Genomic DNA, 25,849 nt, shown 5'->3' on the forward strand with positions numbered 1-25,849 from the left:
AGAGAGAGAGAGAGAGAGAGTGTGTGTGTGTGTGTGTGTGTGTGTGTGTGTGTGTGTGTGTGTGTGTGTGTGTGTGTGTGTGTCTCCTCCTACAATACTAATGGATACGGACAATTCACCCCCCACAGTTTACCACCATCAATTAGTTCTCAAAGACAATTCGCCCCCCCCACCCCCCCCAAAAAAAAAAAAATTATTTGCTGCCCAGAAGTTTGCCAATGTCACTCGTAGACATTATTATTAAAAATATAGCTCATTCCTTGAAAATGACTGACAAACTGTTATGTCTTCTTCCTCTTATTATTTTCAAGTTTTTAGTTTATATGTTTTATTTTGAAGTTTTTAGTTCATATATGAAAGATTTATTTTAATAATATTCTTAAACATCTCTTGTAGTTTATTCTTTTTCCTCACTAGGCTATTTTCCCTGCTGGAGCCCTTGGGCTTATAGCATCCTGCTTTTTCAACTAGGGTTGTAGCTTAGTAAGAAATAATAATAATATATCATAAAAGCTTCAACATGCAATGTGAGCACCTTTACAGAAACTACTATATGTGTTCTAATTATCAATAAAAAAAAATGTATGCTGCCTAAACAAATTTCTGCTCAAGTTTCAGTCTGGTATAAATAAACTCAATTCACTCTCATCTAGCAACACTTAACTAGGTTTTACTGTTCTGTAGAAAAAGCAAACCCAATCCATGTTCAGTTTTGTTAGGTCTTTTAAAAGCAAGATCAAAGCTATACTGTGTCCCCTTACAGTTGTATCTTTAGTCATCTGAAAAATTAATAAGTGGAATCACTACACAGAAAGATCATGAAGCTGTATATAGAAAAAAGAAAAGGCCAGAACAAGCTAAGCTGCATATGAAAATAATATGTCAGAACAAGCTAAATTGACTATTTCTATAACTAAGGTTTTAGGACAAAAACAAAATCTAATTTTAGTGCGTCTGTTCATCATTCATGCTATCAAGAGAGAATTTTGAATATTTGCTTGTATTTCCTCAATGATAAAAACAATAGTACCAGGGATGAATTCTTAGAGAGCGCATTTGTCACACAATAAAGGCTAAATTTTAATATGGAATACTTCCCAACAAATAAGCCAGTATTTTATAAACACTTGATCTGCTGAACCACAAATTAGATGAAAGATTATCAAAAAATACCAGGTGTAATCAACAAATATAAATAGACCCAATAGAAAAACTACAAGGTTTTGAAATAGTGTTCCAAAGAAACAAGAACTTGGATTAACCAAAAGTTGAAATTGAAAGCATATTACCACTTTCTCTGTACTGATATAGCAAACTTGGCATCTATCAAAATCCACCAAGTATGTAAATACCACTCTCAAATCTGACAAAGACTGTTTATATTGTACAATATGATTACAAAACCAGCATCAATGGGACTAGCTGGAGTGATTGAATCTCCTGTCTCTCTTCTCTTTATTTAGGATAAAACCTAAAACATACACATATCTCTGATACACAATGATGATCTTTCATCAATTTTAGATAGTCTGTAAAACCCATGGATGGCAGATGTATATTTGTAAAATAACAGGGTTTGAGCTTCCATAGGAAAATTATGCTAATAAATACTGTGTTACTGACTGACCACAAACTACTTGTAAATGCAACAAATGACAAGCTACCATAAAATTAAGATTCAAAGCATATCAAAAGCAGTATCCACAATGAACATTGATAAATCATTACTACTACTAATGCATTTACCTTTATAAGACATAAAACAACACTACTAATTCTACAATGTACTTATAAGTCTGGCTTTTGTTGTTCCAAAACTGGTTTTCAATTTTCAGGAAAAAAATTTTCACATTTATCTTCCATTTATAAATTTGATTGAATTAAAATTGATATTGTGGAAAGAAATGAAAGGTTTTCCAGAGAATCATTCTGTGCACAGAAGAAAGGGGGAAACTAATTAAACTAATTTTAGAACTGTAATCAATTACTGAATGTGGGTACAATGAAGAATTTCATTTGATGTTAGAATGAGGTTCTTTGCCTGATGCAGTTTCTTAAAAGATATTTTGCAAGTCTCAAGTCACAAACCCATTTAATTTGCTTGATTCTGAATCTACCTACAGAAAGGAAAAGTGAAATAATGTTACCTTCTGGTGGTGAAGGATGTGATGCCTATGTGAAAATGTTCCTCTCTCGACGTCCTGGCCAGACAATCGTACGTGGATCCCTTCTTTCAATAACGAACCAAAAGCCATAGCTTCTCCAAGAGCCCAGTCAACCGTGCGAGCATTCACCATCTCCATGCGACCTGTAATTAATATATTATTGTTATCTAAGCAACTAGAAATCAGGAAATTAAAATCTAAACCAAGAATGCATGCATATCTGACCTCAGAAAAAAATTATATACCTTTTAAAAATAAGGGGAATTTGAAAAAAAAAATTTAATGTTTATCACCTAGGAAAAAATACTTGTATAATCTGCAGAAGAATGCATAGCAAATCAAGCAAAAAAGAGATCGGCTAATAATCTCCAACTAAATAACCACTTTCACTGCCATACACTGTCCTATACCTCAATACTCCACTAGAGGGGAATACCATAATTGAAAGAAAATGCAAATATTAAGGTAGACATCAATATTTAATCAGCTCCATGAATGAAACTATATGAAAGTCAGGGGCTTTAAACCTAATAAATTTTGTTATTAAATTTAAGTTTTCCCATGATTGCAGAGGTTCATTTGCTGGGTTCAACAAATGTCTCGTTCAAAAGACGCAAAAGACAAAACCAAGGTAGATTCTGTATATGGGAGACAAGAGCAAAGGCATGATTCACTCTGGAAAGCGGGTAGGTGCATGACTATTATGTACAGATATGTTAAGATTGGATGTTTTCCCCAACTGCCAATGGTGTTAATTGAAATTGTATTTCTTCCCCATATTCAACCATGGGTTAGTAGACCAATAGATATCAAATGAATATAGTATAGGTAAAAAAAAATTAGCTACCTTTCTTGATTATTCTCTACATTCACCTCTTCTCAATCTCATTCCTTCTGCTAAAAATATACACTCTCCTCACTAATCATGGGCTTTTCAAATACATATATTAGTTTTTCCTTTATATTTTGACATTTTCATCCTGAAACCCAGTTGTAGCTATTGGAAGCCCTTTGCAATTAAACAATTCACCATCATGATAATGAATAATGTTTCATGCATTTTTTGCCAAATTTTATGTCCATGAGGTATTCTTGGATGGGATGCCCTAGTGCTGGTCCACTCCTCTCACAATCATGTTCTTTGGATATTTTTTCTCCTTTATTACACCAGTAATAAAAGTTTATTTTGAATTGCTGTTTCACTGTGAATTTATTTGTAAATTGCCATCATAATTGTAGTTGTGTAAATAAACTTAAATTAAATTTGTTTAGTTTAATTCCAATTCCTCTTGATTTAAAGTTTAATTCTCCTTCCTCTTTACCAAAAGTAAAAAGTATTAATTGCAATGAAGTTTGTAAACTCTAAAACCCAATGTTCTTGGCATCAAATTGTGTCAATAGATAGACTGATTAATTTAAATTCTCTGGCATCATGACATCAAATGTCATAGATCCAAATATCATTTGCTAAAAGCAATATCACAAAGAAACTGACATCAAATCTTTTACAGTAGACCAGCCTCTGAAATAAATAATAAAAAAAAAAAACATAAAAAACAGTAATGGAGTCATGAATAATATCCTCTCAAAGAATTCTGGAAAGGAAGTGCCTTCCATTTTCACTACAAGCCTTACTGGGATATTAGACCAGTCACCAGTCACCAAGTAGTTAGGAGTTGTAAAAGTTTGCCCTATGCACAATCTACAAAGTGCAATTCTCATCTTCTGTGCAATCAGCACTCCCATTACCACCACAGAGACATTGCAAATCCTTACACTGATGAAAATCAACCTCTTAACATCAGGGTAAGAATTATTCAATGATATTAGGTATCTACTTGAAGTTAACATAAGTGGCTGCTTGTTTTGGTAGGATGACTTCATATTCCTTTCCAAGCATACCAACATGTACTGGAAACCCAAAAAATTTAGATACTGCATTTTTATTGTGTAAAAACATACTAAATATTTGTAAAACTAAAAGAGTGGTAAATTAAAGACTATTCCCTATAAGACTCTTTCACAGAAAATTATGATATTACCTTTCTTTGCTGTGGCTATTTTCTCAACGACTGATAAAATCCCCAAAAGAGTGGTTGCCAAGGGGAGCACACTTTTGTATTTTAATTCTCAATTATAAGCTTAAAATTCAATGCTAATATCAGATTCAAAGCCATCTGTATAAATAAAATTAGTACCATGTTCATGTTTTGTATAAACTAATTGAATCTCTTCTTCATCAAAATTTTACTTTCACTGAATAACTTGCAAAAGGAAACTTCAGACAGTTTTCAAGGATTGGTGGTTGGTACCTTTATATGTAATAATCATATGCCAGAGGGCATATAGCGTTAAAGGCACATTTTCCTATTGAATACCTGAAATACAAGCAAATCTAAAAAGATTCTGTAATCGATAGTACTAGCTTTGAATAAGAAATGATTGGTGGTTTAGTTCTAAAGGCAGAATCAGGAATGATGGGGTCCTCATGTTCCCAGTGCTAACTGTAAAACTAGCATGATGTACCAAACCTAAAAAATTTTATCTTTTTGGGGTTATTGAATAGCATATGGTATTTTGCACCAATTTAAGATCATCTGGATAGCACAACCATTATGTATATTTTAAAAAGTGAATAGCTGGAACTCATTACAGTATTTTTTCTTTTAATTCTGAAAAGTGATTGTAAACTGTTATAGATATTTTGGAGTCTTTGAGAAACAATATTTTTCCCAAAGCCAGTATAATAATAGATAGGAAATTGGAGAATACTTGGGGCATTAGCTGCTGTAGTTATTGTATATATGCATAAAGGAATTTTTCCATCACTATGCTTCTTTTGATACCCAACAGGTAAAATTAATGGAATGCAAATTTTTTTACAATTTACCATTAAAATTAAGACATTACTGTATACTATTTTCTAGTTATCATCTCAGATTTTAAAAGAACAAATTATCTTATGAAAAAACCCTTGACACTTTATAAAAAAATTTAAATCTTGATATTTGATAAAAAAAAAAAAAATAGCAAACAGGTCATTACACCTTAATTAATAACCAAATAAGAACATAATACAAATGTACTAACTATTTAAGATACGCAAAAGGCCACGATGAACCACAAAATCGCTGGCATTAGGTGGGACACTTGAGAATCTCCTCCCAATATGGGACAGGGTGTCTTCATGAACTCCAGTAGGTGTGGCTTTCAAAGGATCCTTGCCCTCAAAGAAACCAGACCAAGGGGAATCTATCCAATGCTTATTGAATACCTGAAATCAGAGTAATAATATTAACATAAGATTTAGGCACTTCAATCCATCTTCTTATTGTTTTTCTTATAAAAGGTGATCAAACTACATATCTATTGGAAACACTTCAATAACAATAGTGAAAAACACGAAATAGTCCCATGAAAAACTACATACTTTAAAAATATACAGTAGTCAGTGACTTAATTCAAGATGGCCTGCATTTTTATTAAAATGTAGTAAGAGTTTTAACAAAAAATCATTGTAAAGTGAAATAAAAACATACAGGTAGTGGTCGACTTACGGCCGAGATAGGGACTGAGAGAAGGATCATAATTCGATTTGGACATGTATCAAACTTAAAAAGTTAAGTTTCCGTAGACTTATACTGTCGTGATACTTGGTCATCTTCATCATATCTTATCAATATTCTATTTGCGTATGTCATTATTAAATTTTCTTCGTAGTTCATAGTACTGTACAGTATATCATACGCTTCATCAAAGCATTTTTGTATTCATCTTTCAATCTCGGAAGTATTTTAACAATCAGGAATTACCTAATGTCTTTCATTTACCGTTGGTTGTGATCAACTGATCATATGGTCCCACTACCGTATTGAGAAATGCGCTCTCTCTCAAAGCTTCATACAGTATTTTAATTTTTAGTTCATTATTAGATCTTCATATTTCTTTAGCTATTATTGTGTTTAATTGAGCTTTATCAAAGAATTTTTGTATTCTATTTTTCAGTTTCTGGAGCTTTTTATCAATCAACAATTACTGACTTTCGTTTACATTTGGTTGTCACCAGCTGATCTCAAGGTCCCGCTACCGTACTGAGAGAATGCGCACATAAAACAAGACGTAGCATTGATATAATTTCTTAACTTACTCAAAATATCTTTGTAATGAATATTACATCAACACCAATATGTTAAAGAATATCAGTTTTTATACAGTTTGTTTATAGCCATTATCATCTATTACATGAATACATTCTCTCTCTCTGTATTTTGATTTATACTTCATTATTAAATCTTCATATTTCTTTAAACATTATTAGAAATGCTTGGTATCATTACTGGATGTTTCCATTATGGGAATACGTACTAATATTACTCGGTAATGCATTAAAAGGAAATCACTCGATTTGCCAGAAATATGACGTCACCAAACACACTAGTTCTTCTCTTAAATTTACGCCCAGTAGTATTGTTCTCATAACTGATACAGACTACGGATACACTTGGTATCATTACTCGATGTTTCGATGATGGGAATACTACGATTACTCGGTAACGCACCGAAAGAAAATCACTCTGTTTGCCACTCGTCTTCCGCCAGAAATATGACATCACAGGACTTGTGACATAAACTCGACAAAGAATGACTTGTGAAATGTATAAAACGTTTATTTATTCTTGCAAAAAAAATTATAGAAAATAGTAATTTACTAGAAAAAGTATTTCATTTTCATAATGTAAAAGAAAATATATTATTTCTATGAAAATAATTGTCCTATTAGTGTACTTTCATAAGATAAATACCAATCGACTATCAGATGAAATAAAACCAATGTAGTCAAATTTACGCTAAGTACTCATAACAACCGATACAGACCCACAAAATATTTTGTATCGTCACTTGATATGCAATAATGGAAATACTAATAGTAGTTGTAGCCTATAGGAAGGAAATCCCTATTTGCCCGTTCGCTTTACGCCGGAAATATGATGTCACCAGACATATGAACGACAGATAACACTTTTCTTAATGTATTTTTCATTTAAAATGGATACTTTATATTATGAAGAAAAGAAAATAGATTAGTTCTAGGAAATTATTTGTCCTATTAGTAAACGATTTCTGACAGATTCGTGATGTCATTGCAGTGAAAAAAAGTGGTCGTAAAGTCGAACAATCATACAGGTCTCGTAAGTTGACGACTACCTGTGGTACTCATCACAAGTTATATAAAGATTTAGGTCATATGAAATTAATGAAACAAATATCACAATTGAAGTATTTACATCCAAATATGCTTTATCCTCAATTAATCCACTGCAGCCATAAAATACAGAAATCTATACACATTTAATCAAAATAATATCCCTATGTCTTGCAAATTTATACTTTGTTCACCTTTTAACATTGACATTAATCATTGTTCTAACTGAACCGAAATCATTCATCACCATACCTGTGTTTCTGTTTGAGCTGCTAGGAAGGCATCTTCCAAGATTTTCTCATATTTATCAGTCACATCCTGTAAAACAATAGAGAACATTATGAGACAATAAAGCACGAGAGAAATAGAATTATAAATTAACTAAAAAATAGTTATTTCTTGGGGAAATATGAAAAATGGAAGTTATGAGAACAGGAACACTATCATAGAACACAATGCCTTAACGGTTAGAAAATATCAAAGAACCCTTCAAGACACAACTGTACAAAACTAATCATTAGATAAATTCACCTTCACTTCTTGTTTGGTGACAACGCCTTCATTCATGAGTTTCTCTGCATACAGTTCAACAACGGGCTTGAGTTTCCTTATCCGTGTGTACATAAGAGGCTGAGTGAACATGGGTTCATCAATTTCATTGTGACCATTGCGTCTGTAACAGACCAAATCGATGACAACATCCTGAAAAATAATAATCGTTTTTACTTTACAAATATAATGCAGCTACCATAAAATGAAAACTTTCACAACTTGCTCTACATAACATGCAAAAATTGAGGTGGGTATCAGGAAATGGAAAAATCGCAGTGGTAAAAGGCTAAATACCTTGTGGAACGTATTGCGCCAATCAGCTGCTACATTGCAGACATGCATTACAGCTTCAGGATCATCAGCATTGACGTGGAAGATAGGAGCATTAACAACCCTGGCAACATCTGAAATGAAATCAGTGACTTACCATTACATCAAGTATGATTATATTTACCTGTAACTTATATTTTTTGAAAACTGTTTAGATTATACAAGTAATTTATAAAAAACAAACAGCTTCATTTTGCTCAAAACCTTCAGTTACTAATTGTGTTTTGAATTCACAATAATTTCACTTTACATGCTTTACATTCAATGTGTATTGAGAAAAGTGGTCAACCTTACCTTACACTAAACCCACTATATACTGTAAATGTATAGGAATTCTTTGCAAGGTCTTTTAGCCCAAAATGTAATACTTTCAGCCTTTACTTTATAATTTTACCATCTGAAGTTCTGGAGTATCTTATCTAGCTGTTTAACTTCTCAAATATATCCTTTCTCAATTTTTACATAATCAAGAAAGACACCCCCTTTGGGCAAACGCAGTGTAAATTGACCCGGTGGTCTTGGTAAACTACGATAGTTTAAGATATTGTCATATTGCTATGTTAACAATTTTTTCTCGTGCTGAATGGAATGTTATCTTTCAACTGAATCTAAAACACTTGTTATCTTGTAAAGCAAACAATCAGAATGAAATTTTGCTACTGGAAACTTCATTTTTAGGACAGATCTTTACTTACCCTTAAGCAATTTTCAATGATTCAGTATAATTCCATAAAATAAAGATAGTTTATCCATAAAAATCATGGAGGAGATAAATACCTAAATTTTCAAGAAAGTAATATACAAAAATAAAGGTCTTTCCCAAATTTGGAAATTAAGAAAGATACCTAACTTTCATGTCTGTCTACCCTTTTAACCTACATGCCATGGAAAGATAAAACACTTATAGGTTAATACAAGTTATTCACATGGTATTAAATTCTTGTGTAAAAGACTGATGTAAGTATAGTATAGGCTCAATTTGTTGTGGATTATCCAATTCATCGTTGAGTGACATACTAAATACACAAGTACAAGCCTTTATGAGGCTGACACTATGTATGGAACTGCTATGTTTAATATAGTTTACTCAGATATCTATGTCACTTTTCTCTAAATTTTACATTTATTTAAATGAAAAAATATTAAGTAAAAAAGTATGAAAAAAGGCGAAATACAGTAGACAGTCAAATTACAGAAAAAGCAATAAAGATAAATTGATTATAATTATCAAATGCCAAATCCTGGCAGTAAAATGGAATAAGGAAAAATTTGAACAATTATAGTCTTGAAATAAACCATTCCACTTCCCTGCAGCTACTCACCAGTACAGTATGGAGATGATCGAGACATACGAGGATCAGTAGTAAAGCCAATTTGGTTGTTGACTACAATGTGGATGGTACCATGGGTGGTGTATTGGGGCAGTTCAGATAAATGGAAGGTTTCGTAAACAATACCTTGACCTGAGAAAGCAGCGTCTCCATGAAGCAACACAGACAACACCTGAAAGCAAGCACAATTCTCTCTGAAATGGTAGTAAGTCTATCAACAAACATGACGACTGCTCTGTTGTGTTAATTTATATAAATTCTAAAATTCAGTCAAGATTCCTAAGATGCATACAGACAGTGAAAAAAAAAAAAAAAAAAAAAATACTAGTGTAGTGATAATATCTAGAAATGCAAGGCTGCCTACACTATTAAATATGACGATTGAAAAAATGTTATTTTTATTAATAAAATAAATTTTTGAATATACTTACCCGATAATCATGTAGCTGTCAACTCCGTTGCCCGACAGAATTCTATGGAGGGATACGCCAGCTATCACAATACTAGAAGGGGGTGTATTTACCAGCGCCACCTGTGGCCAGGTACTCAAGTACTTCTTGTTGACACCTCCTCAATTATTCCTCGGTCCACTGGTTCTCTATGGGGAGGAAGGGAGGGTCGATTAAATCATGATTATCGGGTAAGTATATTCAAAAATTTATTTTATTAATAAAAATAACATTTTTCAATATTAAACTTACCCGATAATCATGTAGCTGATTCACACCCAGGGGGGTGGGTGAAAAACCAGTGTACAAGACTAAAGGATAGCTAAGTATCCCGTATTTCATATAATCAGTTATCCACAATAACAATGAAATAATAAGTACCTGGTAAGGAAGTCGACTTGAACCGTTACTCTGCCTTTAATAAGATCGTCTTCCTTACTGAGCGCAGCGTTCCTCTTGGGAGGCTGAATCAACTCAAAGGTGCTAAAGTATACAGGGCTGCAACCCATACTAAAGGACCTCATCACAACCTTTAACCTCGGCGCTTCTCAAGAAAGAATTGACCACCCGCCAAATCAACAAGGATGTGGAAGGCTTCTTAGCCGACCGTACAACCCATAAAAAGTATTCAAGAGAAAGGTTAAAAAGTTATGGGATTATGGGAATGTAGTGGCTGAGCCCTCGCCTACTACTGCATTCGTTGCTACGAATGGTCCCAGGGTGTAGCAGTACTCGTAAAGAGACTGGACATCTTTGAGATAGAATGATGCGAACACTGACTTGCTTCTCCAATAGGTTGCATCCATAACACTCTGCAGAGAACGATTCTGTTTGAAGGCCACTGAAGTAGCCACAGCTCTCACTTCATGTGTCCTTACCTTCAGCAAAGCAAGGTCTTCTTCCTTCAGATGAGAATTTGCTTCTCTAATCAGAAGCCTGATGTAGTAAGAAACTGCGTTCTTAGACATTGGTAGAGAAGGCTTCTTGATAGCACACCATAAGGCTTCTGATTGTCCTCGTAATGGTTTTGACCTTCTTAGATAGTACTTAAGAGCTCTAACTGGGCAAAGTACTCTCTCCAGTTCGTTCCCCACCATGTTGGACAGGCTTGGGATCTCGAACAACTTAGGCCAAGGACGGGAAGGAAGCTCGTTTTTAGCCAAAAAACCGAGCTGCAAGGAACATGTAGCCGTTTCAGATGTGAAACCTATGTTCCTGCTGAAGGCGTGGATCTCACTTACTCTTTTACCTGTTGCTAAGCACACGAGGAAAAGAGTTTTTAATGTGAGGTCCTTAAAAGAGGCTGATTGGAGCGGTTCAAATCCTGATGACATTAGGAACCTTAGGACCACGTCTAGATTCCAGCCTGGAGTGGACAACCGACGTTCCTTTGAGGTCTCAAAAGACCTAAGGAGGTCCTGTAGATCTTTGTTGGAGGAAAGATCCAAGCCTCTGTGGCGGAAAACCGCTGCCAACATACTTCTGTAACCCTTGATCGTAGGAGCTGATAGGGATCTTACGTTCCTTAGATGTAACAGGAAGTCAGCAATCTGGGTTACAGTGGTACTGGTTGAGGAAACTGCATTGGCCTTGCACCAGCTTCGGAAGACTTCCCATTTAGACTGATAGACTCAGAGTGGATGTCGTCCTTGCTCTGGCAATCGCTCTGGCTGCCTCCTTCGAAAAGCCTCTAGCTCTTGAGAGTCTTTCGATAGTCTGAAGGCAGTCAGACGAAGAGCGTGGAGGTTTGGGTGTACCTTCTTTACGTGAGGTTGACGCAGAAGGTCCATTCTTAGAGGAAGAGTCCTGGGAACGTCGACCAGCCATTGCAGTACCTCGGTGAACCATTCTCTCGCGGGCCAGAGGGGAGCAACCAACGTCAGCCGTGTCCCTTTGTGAGAGGCGAACTTCTGAAGTACCCTGTTGACAATCTTGAACGGCGGGAATGCATACAGGTCGAGATGGGACCAATCCAGCAGAAAGGCATCCACGCGAACTGCTGCTGGGTCTGGAATCGGAGAACAATATAAGAGGAGCCTCTTGGTCATCGAGGTAGCGAATAGATCTATGGTTGGCTGACCCCACAGGGCCCAAAGTCTGCTGCAAACATTCTTGTGAAGGGTCCACTCTGTGGGGAAGACCTGACCCTTCCGGCTGAGGCGATCTGCCATGACATTCATATCGCCCTGAATGAGCCTCGTTACCAGCGTGAGCTTTCGATCTTTTGACCAAATGAGGAGGTCCCTTGCGATCTCGAACAACTTCCTCGAATGAGTCCCTCCCTGCTTGGAGATGTAAGCCAAGGCTGTGGTGTTGTCGGAGTTCACCTCCACCACCTTGTTTAGCTGGAGGGACTTGAAGTTTATCAAGGCCAGATGAACTGCCAACAACTCCTTGCAATAGATGTGAAGTGTCCTTTGCTCCTGATTCCATGTTCCCGAGCATTCCTGTCCGTCCAGTGTCGCACCCCAGCCCGTGTCCGATGCGTCCGAGAAGAGACGGTGGTCGGGGGTCTGAACAGCCAATGGTAGACCTTCCTTGAGAAGAATGCTGTTCTTCCACCACGTTAGAGTAGACCTCATCTCTTCGGAAACAGGAACTGAGACCGTCTCTAGCGTCATGTCCTTTATCCAGTGAGCAGCTAGATGATACTGAAGGGGGCGGAGGTGGAGTCTCCCTAACTCGATGAACAGGGCCAGCGATGAAAGTGTCCCTGTTAGACTCATCCACTGCCTGACTAAGCATCGGTTCCTTCTCAGCATGCTCTGGATGCATTCTAGGGCTTGGAAGATCCTTGGGGCCGACGGACAAGTCCGAAAAGCTCGACTCTGAAGATCCATACCCAAGGAGACAATGGTCTGGGATGGAACGAGCTGAGACTCCTCAAAATTGACCAGGAGGCCCAGTTCCTTGGTCAGATCCATAGTCCATTTGAAAATCTCCAGACAGCGACGACTTGTGGGAGCTCTTAAAAGCCAGTCGTCTGACGGAGCCGGACACAAGATCATGATACTGCTGCACAGTCTGTAAACTGTCAATCATGGGCAAGCGAGGAAGTACAGTGACAACCCGAATCTGTCTAGACTGTCTGGGTCGTACAGACAACTCCTTAACGGGTTGCTGAGGTTGCCGCACTGCGTCACAACAAGTCACTTCTGTTGGTTGTTGAACGTCTTCCCCGTGACACATTGACTCCGTAAACAAAAAATCCTCTAACAAGGACTAAGCTTGGACTGCATGTCATGCAACACAGCTCAAGGTCTATGGGAGCAGGTGTGGTAACAGACGGGATTAGCGACTGAAGTGGAACCATTACCTTCCCTGTAAGCATGTTATGCTTAAATAAAAGTCCATAAGAGGTTATGCAGCTAAAGGCTCCCTCCAAAAGACAGAGTCCTCAAGGGAATATCAGAAGGAGGGAGAAAAGAACTTTCTCATCTACAGGGACCTTATCCTAGAAAAGCTAAGTTCTCTGAGTGAGGGTTCACTGGTGCAAAAGCAGCAGACTAGAAGGCAACGTTATGAAACTGCTTGACAGTCTAGTGAGTTGGCAACAACCCAAGATGTGTTGAGAAGCATGCGGTAAGGTATGCAGAGCATGATGTATGCAGAGTATGCCTGTATGTAGAGCATGTTGTATGCAGAGCATGCTGAATGCAGAGCATGCTGTATGCAGAGCATGTTGTATGCAGAGCATGCTGAATGCAGAGCATGCTGTATGCTGAGCATGTAGTAAGCAGAGCCTGCTGTAAGCAGAGCCTGCTGTAAGGAAAGCAGAGCGTGTGCATGGCGTTTAACATTTCTCAGAAATTCCATGACCAGTGCTAGAGTGCTTTATGCATGCTTGCATGGGGTTTAAACCATGGTATGAAAATGGAGGTAAGGTATGCTGAACAGCAGAGTCAGAACGAGCTGGAACAACAATAGTTGTGGTTTCCTCTTCAAGACTCCGTTGAGGGAACACCTGAGGCTCAGTCTGCAAAGGCTGAATAAAAGACAAGCAGAAGGAAGGCGCATGGGTGGAGGAGGCTGACTCCTAGCATGAGTGGTTGAACCCAAGGGTTGCGCTTGCTGAGCGGTTGACGGAAGCGGAGTAGCAAGTTCCAGTTCCTGTGGTGTGAGCGGAGCGCGATGAGGAAGAGGCTGCGCAGAACAAGGTAAATGTCTCGCAAGCTGAGGCTCCTGAGGCGCAAGGCTAAGGTGTTGTGGTGCTTGCCTTGTGGAGGGTTGAGCTCGCTGCAGCGAGAGCTGAGGAGACTGACTCATGGACGGGAGAGGTTGTTGTACCTCAACCGAGTGTTGCATCACTGGTGGAGCAGCAAGTGGAGGCGGAGGAAGAGAGGTATAATCCTCCTGATCCCATTGTAAAGGTTGCCTTAAGGAAGGCGGAGGCTGAACACCACAGGGAACAGCAAACTCAGCACGTGGCTCAACATCGTACGCCTAGCAGGTGGTACTGCGATCAGGCGGAGCGAGCGTAGGCGGAGGGAGTGTAGGCGGAGGCGGAGGAGTAACACTCTCAGCCCGACACTCACGCATTAAGTCCGAAAGCTGTGCTTGCATGGACTGTAGTAGAGTCCACAACATCGTACGCCTGGCAGGTGGTACTGCGATCAGGCGGAGCGAGTGTAGGTGGAGGGAGTGTAGGCGGAGGCGGAGGAGCAACACTCTCAGCCCGACACTCACGCATCAAGTCCGAAAGCTGTGCTTGCATGGACTGTAGTAGAGTCCACAACATCGTACGCCTGGCAGATGGTACTGCGATCAGGCGGAGCGAGTGTAGGTGGAGGGAGTGTAGGCGGAGGCGGAGGAGCAACACTCTCAGCCCGACACTCACGCATCAAGTCCGAAAGCTGTGCTTGCATGGACTGTAGTAGAGTTCACAACATCGTACGCCTGGCAGGTGGTACTGCGATCAGGCGGAGCGATCATAGGCGGGGGGAGTGTAGGCGGAGGCGGAGGCGGAGGCGCAACACTCTCAGCCCGACACTCACGCATCAAGACCGAAAGTTGTGACTGTATGGACTGCAGTAGAGTCAACTTGGGGTCGGCAGACACTAAGGTCTGCTGAGGTAAAGCCTTAACAGCAGAGATCTGTTGCGGCAGAACCTTACTCCTCTTAGGCGGAGTGTAATCAACTGATGACTGAGGAGAGTCAGAGCTAACCCAATGACTGCATTCGGGTTGTGAACTTTAACTTCGTACGTCTGGCATAGGTCTGGACTTAACGTTTAAGAGGTCTTGAGACCTGAGACCAGCGTTACTCTGCCTTTATTTTCTCCCCTAATCTCTTCTGCAGACGAGCAAAATAAGGGCTCAATCGTCTGCGGGTGGGAGTGACGGTCTCGGTAAGACACGCCCACAACCACCGAGGATACTTCTGTGCGCCGATCAAGGCCTGCTGAACCCTTATGCCCTTCGACATTGCTTCTCCCCTGGGCTTGGGAGCTTGCAAGAGGTCCCGGACTGGGAGGACGACTGGCGCGCACAAAAGTACCCTCACGCACTAATCACTTATCACTTTGATTTCTGTTTGCACTTATTTCACTGAACTCGAAACTTTAAGTGGTTTGTACCTGAAATACGCAATTCTATCCTTTCTCAAAGTTAGTAATTGCGAAAACAGAATTACAATGTAACAGAAAAATCTAATGAAAGATAATTCAGTGGCTGGAAAGAGACTAAACACTAGATCACTCTAGAAACGTTTAGTTTCTTCCCCTAAAGAGACTAGGGAGAAGAGCAAAAACGATAACGACGTTACTCGTACGCCTGGCAGGCTTGAATGAAACGTTTATCCTCTTTCTCCCTCCGTCTCTATCTCTCTCTCTCTCTCTCTCTCTTGACTTAGAACCTGAGAGAAGAGCCCAATCATATATATCGTTAAAACATATTATTGTTAAAGGAAAAAACTGAAAAGTTCCTTTATTAGGATCAAAACCATTAAGTTAAGAAAGAATGAACAAAACGCTAGACACGGTTACTCTTACTGCAACGTGAAACCGTGAACATTCTTTCTCTATCGTAACGATAGAGTGCAAGTTGAACGTTCTGAACGTCAACAACTGCAGAGACAAAACAAAACGTTAGTTCAACTTTGAAAATAGTACGAGACTATCAAAGAAATTCTTTCAAACTCTGTGGCGGAAATAGCATAATATGTTAACAGGTAAAACCAAAATGACGGGCTCAAAGTTTATTAACTTCGGTAAAAGACCGCCTACTATTAGGAAGGTCGAATATAAACAAATATAAAAATTAATTTTAATGAGTTTTTATAAAAGGAAGTTAATCGAAGAGGCCTATAAGAGGCGGAGAGATATAAAATAAATCTATAACTTTTGTTAAGCAAAATTAAGAAAGAGAGTCTATACTCTCTTAGACACCAACACTTCCGTCTAAGGGAAGGGTAGGCCATTGAAAGGTGAACGAGAGTTCATACTCTCTCGTCACCATAATAATCAAATTAATTCCAAAAGCTAACTAAGCTAATATAGAAGTTTCCAGTAAAGCGACAGCCGAAATCAAAGAGAAATACTTCACCAAAGTCGTGAAAATACTCCAAGAACATAAGCGTATCCCAGAACGTCTTGCCGGAAGCACGACAGAGGAATAATTGAGGAGGTGTCAACAAGAAGTACTTGAGTACCTGGCCACAGGTGGCGCTGGTAAATACACCCCCTTCTAGTATTGTGATAGCTGGCGTATCCCTCCATAGAATTCTGTCGGGCAACGGAGTTGACAGCTACATGATTATCGGGTAAGTTTAATATTGAAAATTTACCCTTCAATTAAAACGTCACAAAAAATATACCTTCAATTCTTCCGGCAGTTTACTCTTTCCAAAATATTATACTTTCTTTGAGTGAAAATTAAGCCCAGATAACTGAAAATGCCTAACCATGAGAACTTTGTTCAGTAATTTTATAACAAAATATATGCCATTACATTATACACTGTACTTTATAATACTGTAATAACTATGAGTAACTAGAGGCAATTTCAAAGTTTCTTTCCAATTTCAGAAACTAGAAAAAGTAAAATAATTTTTACTGTATTCTATCATCATTAACATCGAGATAAATTTTATTCAATGAAGAATTATTATTGATAAATAACTATAAATAGTTTTTCAAAATGACTAGCTCACCGGTAGCCACTGATAACTTTCCAAATTGCCAATGATAAGTAAGTAAAACAAGTGGGTAGTCCATTTTATGACACCTGACTAAATTATTAAAATAAATTACCTAATAACTTCTATTTCTTCCTTTAATATCACAAGGTATAAAGACTTATATTCCATCCTTTATCTTTCATTCACATAAATGTTGGCCAGGCAAGCTTTTTTTTTTACAGTCGATAATAAAAAGTATAATAAAAAGTAGGAGCAGTACTTATGTGTTGTGCTTTACTAATTTTTTTTACCTTATACACATGGTCTCTCTCCAAATTCTATTCATACAAAAATTATTTCCTTTTCTAAGAAAAGTTGATTTTTGTTCTTCTATATTAACTGGTGATGACATTATTTTGAATCTAGATTTTAATTTCTAAATTTTGACTTTTTCCATAAAGAGCTGTAAATGGAAAGTGCCAAACCATGTTTGCCTGCACATTTCTTACCTTATTTCCCTCAGAATCGCCATGATAAAATTGCTCTGCTCGTGTTTTTCCTTGAACAACAGGGTTGCAGGCTTCAAGATGAGATGGGTTGGCCACAATGGCCAGACGAATATTCTTGTTCGTTACTCGATTAAGTCGTTCCTGATATGTACCCAAGTGGTATTTCACGTCTCCTGATCCCTGTAAAGACGACATAGGCAATCAAACCTTCAAGTCCCTGTAATTTTGTTTCAAGAAAATCTTTCCTATATACACTTAGTAAATCATATTAAATTTGCTAAAACGTAACGAAAACTAAATTTTATTACCTCATCACCGGTATCTAAACCAATAAACTGTGTGAATATGTGTTCCAGTGGCTTTCGACACACATTTGACAACACATTAAGGCGACCTCTGTGTGGCATTCCCATAACGAAACTCTCTACGCCCAAGGATGTAGATCGATCTATTACCTGCAGATAAAACATTCATTATAAAAAACGAAGTTCATTGCTATTGTACTCCTGATTATCATTACAGGTATTGCTATAATTTGTTTAACAGAATCAAAATTCCTTTTCTCATAGAGCAAATCCTTAAGGGTCTGCTTTTAAATAATACATGAAAATTGCAGCAAGGTATAGTTTATAAACTTCCACAGCTCAATAATTAGATAAAAGTGCATATATGAAAATAAAACGGCAGAAAGGAAGAAGCCGAGGTCAAAAGAGGCTGCAAAGTCTTTAGTGTTATCTGCAGTTTAAAAGGATTTGCTTCAGTTTCTAATTATTGTATACTAAAAAAAAAAAAAAAAAAAAAAAAAAAAACAACCCTGAAAATAGTTGGTGCATTTAAAATCATATCTGTACTTGATTATGAAAAATTAACAAATTAAATAAAGCATGAAATCATCTTTTTAAAAGTTCAAGAATATCTCTAAACATAGAAAATCTTACATTGGAACAACCATATACAACATAAGCCTGTAGAGTAACAAAGACAACACTCCATAAAAGGCCCCTTTATTGACTAATTATACCAATACACTGACATTTTCAGTCATATCCATGTCCGCATCATCTGGATATGAATTACATAACAATTATTTAGTTCATCATCTGGTATCTTTCAACAGACCTGCAGCTTGCAGTTCTCACACCATCTTACCTGTTTCATTGCAGGAATTAGAATTTCACATCCCTCAAGTCCAAAACGCTTTTCAGATGAAAATTTTCTTGCCAGGAAAGCCTCAAACCTAAACACAAAAAGAAAAAGCAATAATTGACTTCAGTACAACGATTACATTTATATAAGAGAATCACAAGTCAAACCTAATGAAATGTAAAAGATTTGATCACTTCATTTAAAAAATTAAATAAAAACTACTCAAGATTTAGGTGGTTTCAGTACTTCATATATTTTAGTATTATTTTACTATGCATATCAATGCTCTTCAATTTACCGAAACAATCAATTGAGGAAAACTAGGACGAAGATTTTAAGCTTTAAGTCCTATTTTCTCTTTATGACTTTGCGAGTTTAAATATCTATCGAGTTTTCATTACTGTACATCCTTTTAAACTGCTCCTAACCCCTCCTCATAAAAAGCTCTCAACCTTTATTGTTTCCATCTATTTTACAACCTCTGGACACCAATTCTCTCAGTAAATTAATCTGTAACATGATCTAACACACTACAGTATTATATCGAATAATTGAGTTATCCTCAGATTATAAATTTTCCACTCAAGTCATTTGCACACCTACAGTAAGTAAAGATGAATCGTCAAAACACAAGGTCTTTACACTTTCACCAATTATTTCAATTATCATCAATGAAAACTCTAAAGCTCCAACATGGTAAGAAACAAAGTATGAGAAAACAGGAAAACATTCTAATACAAAAAAAGGCAATGCAGAAAGAGGTATAAACTCCTGGGAGAAACAACAATGAAAAACAGATAAAACTAAAAAGTGTGACAAACAGAGTTAACATATTTACACTACACTTTCGAAGGAAAACAAGGTTGAAGAGGTACTACCTACCCATGAGATCTTGTCAAACGTGCCAAGAGAAGTCTCTTTTCCTGTGGCTCCATATGCATAACACCAGGAGTTTCAAATTTTTCACGAATCCAATTACACTGCTCCAGCGAGTTTATAAACATGAATTCCACACCTATAAAAAAGATAATTAGGTAACACCACATATTACACTAATACAATACAAAAGATTAACATTTATAACCAAGTACAATTATTCCCAAATATTTCAAAAAAATATAACTAATTTATCTATTATGATATATTTTACTTACACAAAAACCTAGTATACCATACTACTGAAATAACTAATAGAAATAAAACAATCAACTGACACTAAATGAAAGGTATAATGTAGGTTTCCACATGTTTAATAGGGTCTGTCTATCAATTTTAATCTTGTGCACTGTTTGAAATTTAAAAATCCCATAATTAATGATTTTCTGAGCTTTCCCTCTATTAAACAAAATGCCACTCACACACAATTATTGCTCTTTTCCTTTATCTTATGACTGAATCCTCTCTCTTTTCTAACCTTTGGATATCATATATTTTCTATATTTTAAATCAAAGAGGTCTCTTTCTTGCACACTTCCGCCATGACTTATAGCCTTTGAAATTAAACCTTTTCAGAAGTTCGACTTTCTTTTCACAGTAGACAAGGTTTTGTACACCTGCGACACATTTTTTCAATTACCCAAGGGATGTTCTTTTTCCATGTTTTCCACGACTTCATTCTTGCTGTTATCACTCATCTTCTCTCTTAATATCTTCTAAATTCTGATCTCATCATAAAAACAAAAATTTTACTTCATCAATGGTCTGCCCTTCTGAATGGAATGGCCCACCATCTTTCTACTAATTGTTCCATTTACATAATAAATTCAGTACTCGGTAAATTTTGAATTCATATGGTCACTTCTCAAGACATAACTCCTTTCTTCATTTCCTTTCTAGTTAACTTGAAACTTCTTTATTCCAATATCATTTTCAAGAATTTCAACAATTGTCATCAAACCCTTTACTTTAATACTATGCTCAAACAGAGCTTCCATTTTCTCTTCTCAATAACACGTGTATAATTTTCATAAAATACATTCTCTATTGGTCTTCCTCATATCTCTTTCAGTTCACATTAATTCTGTTGTTTAGTCAATCATATAAGTTCTGACTTCCCTCTCCTATCATTGCTTCCACCAAAAATCTTAATTCTTTCTATTACTAATTTAGCTGAAGCATCAACAAAAACTTCTGCTATAAAATTTAAGTTTATGGGGTATACCACCAAATGCTCCTACTCAAATTTTATATCAAGTTACTTCATTGAAAAAGATTTTTATGCCTTGACTATATTAGGATGAGAATTTATTGCCTATAGAAAACGAGAAAAAAGGAAAATGAAATATTGTACAGCACAATACTTACCAATAGATCGGCAATATGTATCTTCTAGCCTCTTTATTATTTCCCGTAACGTCATGGTTTTTTCATTACCTCCGATGAATGTCGACATGGGCAATGTGAAAGACCTGTCCAAGTCGCCTTCCTCTGTTAGACACAGTGACAAAATGAGACTAAAACAATTGAAAGAAAAATTTCCTGATAATTATAACTAAACCTAGATACAGTAGCTTTATTACACTAAACAACACTGACTATATTAAAGTAAATAATTTACTATATGAATTTAGACCATTAAACATATATGCAGAGTAAAGTTAGCAACTAATGACAAGTAGTATTGTAAACCAACAGTTTTGCCTTTTATAAAAGCCATAGCAATCAAAAAAGCAAATTAATAATGAATAAAGTTAATTCATAGGCATTATAACCACTAAAAAGCTACAAATTACTATCCACACAAATCAACAACTTGAAAGACCGCACACTATAATACTAAAACATAGATATCAAGGACAGTATATGAAAGAAAAAAAAATAATAATAAACCCTACCAAAAATAAAAGTAAAAGGAATACAGTACAATTTACGGAAAGAGTTGACAAAACAAATAACAGAAAATACATACAAATGTGGTGAACCTGTGGTTAACATCTGCAAGTACAATGCCATTCAACCCCTATGGCCTAGGAAAATCAAAGCCGATTATATGTGCAAAGCAGAAGCTGAATCTGATCACTAAAACAATTTACAACTCAACGAAGTCCTCCCAACACCAAAATTTCCTTCACCCTTAAAATTTTGGCTAGCAAATGGACCACCTTAAATTTGCCTAAAATTATGTTTGAAATCTTTAATTCTATTCCTTTAATTAATAACTCAATATGCCACAAGTCAAATTTAACGATATCTGAAACTGGCAAACATATCTTTTTTTCGTTAGATAGTTTCTTGGCGCAAACTCATGACATGCTTGAATGGCTAAAACTAAATACAGTACTAGCAAAACATGGATAAAAGTTCATTTCAATTATTAATTGCATTAACCAACCTACCAATAACATAATAAATTTCATAAATACTGTACGGTAATTTATATTTGTTCCTAGCTATATGGACCCGATTCCTTCAAATTAGAGATATATTTAGTGACACTGGAATGGCCCATGAATCATTGCCATGGTAGTAAGTAATAACACGTGGCACAAGGGGAAGTCTCACCCACCCGCTTACACTAGCCACTTTTGTCCTTGAGCCTAGGACTGACTGGGGTAGTTGAATTGGGAAAATTAATTGGAAGTGACTAAAATTTGTAGTTTGGTAAAACAGATATTAATTTTTGAATATTTTTTTCTATGCATGTAGAAAACTTTTTTCCTTTAAAATAGGGAGACGCATTCATTGATGATACGTTGGTGGGTGGGGTTTCACCCTCATGCCATCTATCATTAACCAGCAAACATATTAACAATTTAATGGCTATTTCAGTGCCGCTGAAGACATACTACTTCTATGGATAAAATGTTTGTACTATATATGCATAGGAACAAATCATCAACTGAATGCAATTTCTTGAAAGCTTTCGATCAAAAATGATAATTTACTTTCTTAAACTACTGTAACAAAGTAAAACGGAAAACTAAATGTTCACATGACATACCCGAGTCATCAATAATAATTATTTAAGAAATTGAGAGAAATTTTATCTTCTATATAATCTTTTTAAATCAAGAACTGTAACCAAAGACAAAATAAAAGTACCCTTGTCTATGAATACCATTGAGCTCCAAATGACAGAATTTCGAGAGACTATCTAGTACCCCTATTCAAATGGATGAAATACCCTTAGATAAAACCAACAAAAACTACATAGATCAACTTATATTTTAAAGAAAGACTAACTAGATACATCAGTTTCTCAAGATTTCCATGCGGCTAGGTTTCAAATGAACTAAACTGTTGAAAGTTTTCTTAAATAAGACAAGTTTTGAAAAAAGGTAAATTTCCTTTTAGTAATAATTTTTTGTCCATAATTTTCAAAATTCCATCTCCTTCAGATTCACAAGCTTGAATTAAAATATCTTATTCTTACAAAACTAAGATTACTATTATTATAAGGTAGTTTGACCAAACCAATACATTTAAAATATGAACTCTAAGTTTGCTCAGGTTTTTAACAATAAAATTTTCATATAAAAGTAGTTTTCCATAAAAGGCATTTACATTTCATTAGATTTTTTTTTTACCCAAAATGAAGATAAAATGAGACTTCTAGAGTCACATGGACCTCCAAGCACCCTACCACCAATCACATATTACATGTAGGAGGCAGACACTACTACAAGTATTAATATTGTTGGATTTATTTGTACGCATTTGCATCAAGGTATCAAACATGGTTCTATAAATGCTGCACTAATCTTCCTACATGCTGATGAAAGGACATCCAAGGAACACTTTTGGCACAGACTTTTCCATGAAGATGGCCAAACAAGGATCACAAAGAGTGATGGCTTTTCCATGGCAAATGATGACTAAATGCCATTCTATTATTCAATTCACTGTAATGAAAATATTTTCACTAGGAGTTACCAAATAGTACACAACAGTCTGAAACTAACAAAAATTCATCTTCAACTAGGGCATTGTCTCAATGACCAGGAACTGTTTGGGTAGACCAGAATCCTTCCTGGATGTTCTTAAGTCAAGGGTCACAAGCAAACAACCAACAGAGGGCTGTTCTGACAATTTCTAAATTAAAAATTGTACTCTGCACCTAATGATCTGGTTGAATTTGATACATTAGACTACAAGCATGAGAAGATGGTGCCACCCACTTGCCATGAACAAGATAATTGTTCAATGTAAGGATATTCTGAAATCCTGCATTCATAAGAGACATGACCAAAGATAAGGACCTGCATTGCCTTAATTACAATATTCACAATCTTGATGACAACTACACTCAACATAAGAAATCATGAATACTGTATCATGTTGATGCTAACAAAGAACCCTAAGACACATAACCAACAACTGATGATATATGCCTGTCTTGGCGAGGCACTGACCCATGCAATAAAAATAGCAATAACAACCTTGTGTTCAGACATTCAAAACAGAGACCTTGAATATGGAAGTACTTTCACACTTTGGGTCAATTGTCAGGGCCAATTGTCAGGGCAAGTCACTAGAGAACAGAAGCTGCCAAGAAAAAACAATCACTTTCAACATAGTAGTTCACTGGTGGCTCAATCACAAGTACTGTTCTTTACAAATGTAGATACTGTACCAAGATATGTGATTTAGTCAGCTTTAGTCAATAACAAGAATAAACACTAGTTCCAGAACAGTCATAATTGAAGCATGCAACTGAGTAGACCTGGATACTTGGTTATAGCCACCAGAATGAGCACCAAAGACTGGATGGGCACTGGAATAGGTTTGGTCACTTTAGCAGCAATGACCAGTCTTACTAGATCAGACATATGAAAAATGCTCACATTGTCACTTCAGTGTTTGGATTTATATCATACTATATTGTTAACAATGATGCTTGTAGATGCTGTAAATCACAAGAGTAAACTGGCGTGATGTGAAGCTTTATTTTATAATAAAGTTTGAAAACCAACTATCCGAAACTTATGCTTGTGCTGAGTTTGGTGTTATAAACAGAGCCCAATATTCATAAAAGCAGAAGAATATTAGGTAAAATTCAGTTTGGGTGATAGTATGATGCCTACGAAGTGCTTGAAGGTGGCCCAAGAGAAAGAAAATCTTTCAATGCTACGTTCATCAGTGTTCCTATGTTATAAAACCGATGTGTAAAAATTATGCTTTTTAGACATGAACCAAAAATGGAATCAAAACTAGACATTTTCCTTATTTTACCACATCTCTTCCCAAATAAACCAACTATCCCAGACATTTGCTTGTTCTGCCACATCTATTTTCAAATAAACCAATGATTCCAGAAAGAATAAATGTCAATTGAGTTACTAAAAAAGCCAGGTTTAGTATATCAACAGAAAGATCTAAAACCAAAACTAGGATAAAATCACTAGCAATAAAAATAAGGAATAGTCCCCGGAAAACTATCATAGCTACACGGCTTTCCACATCTATGGGAACTAATTTCTACTTGTCCTACTTCAATTGGTAGCAGTAAAAAAGCACACTGGCTCATGAAAGGGAATCAAATCCATGTCTTCCATTTTATTGTTGATGATAGTCAGTTGAGCTCAGCACTAATACAAATATGAAATACTGTACGGCAATTGCCTTTCCTAGTTACAAGAATTGTTCCTTATACATGCAATGCATATTCATAATGAATAACAGATGATACAAACATCACCTGTTGGATGTATACATTATGTAATATTCTACTTTGGTTTTAGTCTTACAAGCTCAAATGCATTGTCATATATGTCTGGGAGTGGGGGTAAATGATGTAGATTACCAACACATAAAAGGGAAAACCTTATCATTTGGTAATTGTTAAGCTTAAACACATTGACTCAAAATAACTTGGAACTCAAACACACTAAATCAAAGCTCTAACTCGGAAAGTGGCAAATGGCTGGTTAAAACGATCTAACAGTGAATAATGGCGAATAACTGGCTATAAAGATATACCTTGAGCCAAACTGATTTTTGTTATCTATCATTTACCTATTTCTTTACTGCCCTTTACATGATTACCAATTCAGAGTAAAAGAGTGACAGTTGGTTCGCAACTTTTAATCGATTTTCATTTACATATTG

At 36.3% G+C, this 25,849-nt stretch overlaps 1 protein-coding gene across 4 annotated transcripts in view; it reads right to left on the reverse strand.

Annotated features, from left to right (window-relative positions):
- The window catches only part of Ogdh (oxoglutarate dehydrogenase Nc73EF), a 110,036-nt gene that overhangs the window by 32,579 nt on the left and 51,608 nt on the right, over nt 1-25,849 (reverse strand). For all 4 annotated transcript variants that reach the window (XM_068361213.1, XM_068361216.1, XM_068361214.1 and 1 more), the window contains 11 exons: nt 21,107-21,229; nt 19,685-19,817; nt 18,806-18,893; nt 17,965-18,111; nt 17,657-17,836; nt 9,573-9,753; nt 8,215-8,324; nt 7,900-8,070; nt 7,621-7,686; nt 5,256-5,439; nt 2,148-2,308 (listed from right to left, as the gene is read on the reverse strand). In XM_068361213.1, coding sequence (XP_068217314.1) covers nt 2,148-2,308; nt 5,256-5,439; nt 7,621-7,686; nt 7,900-8,070; nt 8,215-8,324; nt 9,573-9,753; nt 17,657-17,836; nt 17,965-18,111; nt 18,806-18,893; nt 19,685-19,817; nt 21,107-21,229 — 1,544 coding nt within the window. The remainder of the gene's footprint in view (nt 1-2,147; nt 2,309-5,255; nt 5,440-7,620; nt 7,687-7,899; nt 8,071-8,214; nt 8,325-9,572; nt 9,754-17,656; nt 17,837-17,964; nt 18,112-18,805; nt 18,894-19,684; nt 19,818-21,106; nt 21,230-25,849) is intronic.

The sequence above is a fragment of the Palaemon carinicauda genome, chromosome 37 (assembly GCF_036898095.1).
Source record: "Palaemon carinicauda isolate YSFRI2023 chromosome 37, ASM3689809v2, whole genome shotgun sequence".
Taxonomy (NCBI): Eukaryota; Metazoa; Arthropoda; class Malacostraca; order Decapoda; family Palaemonidae; genus Palaemon; species Palaemon carinicauda.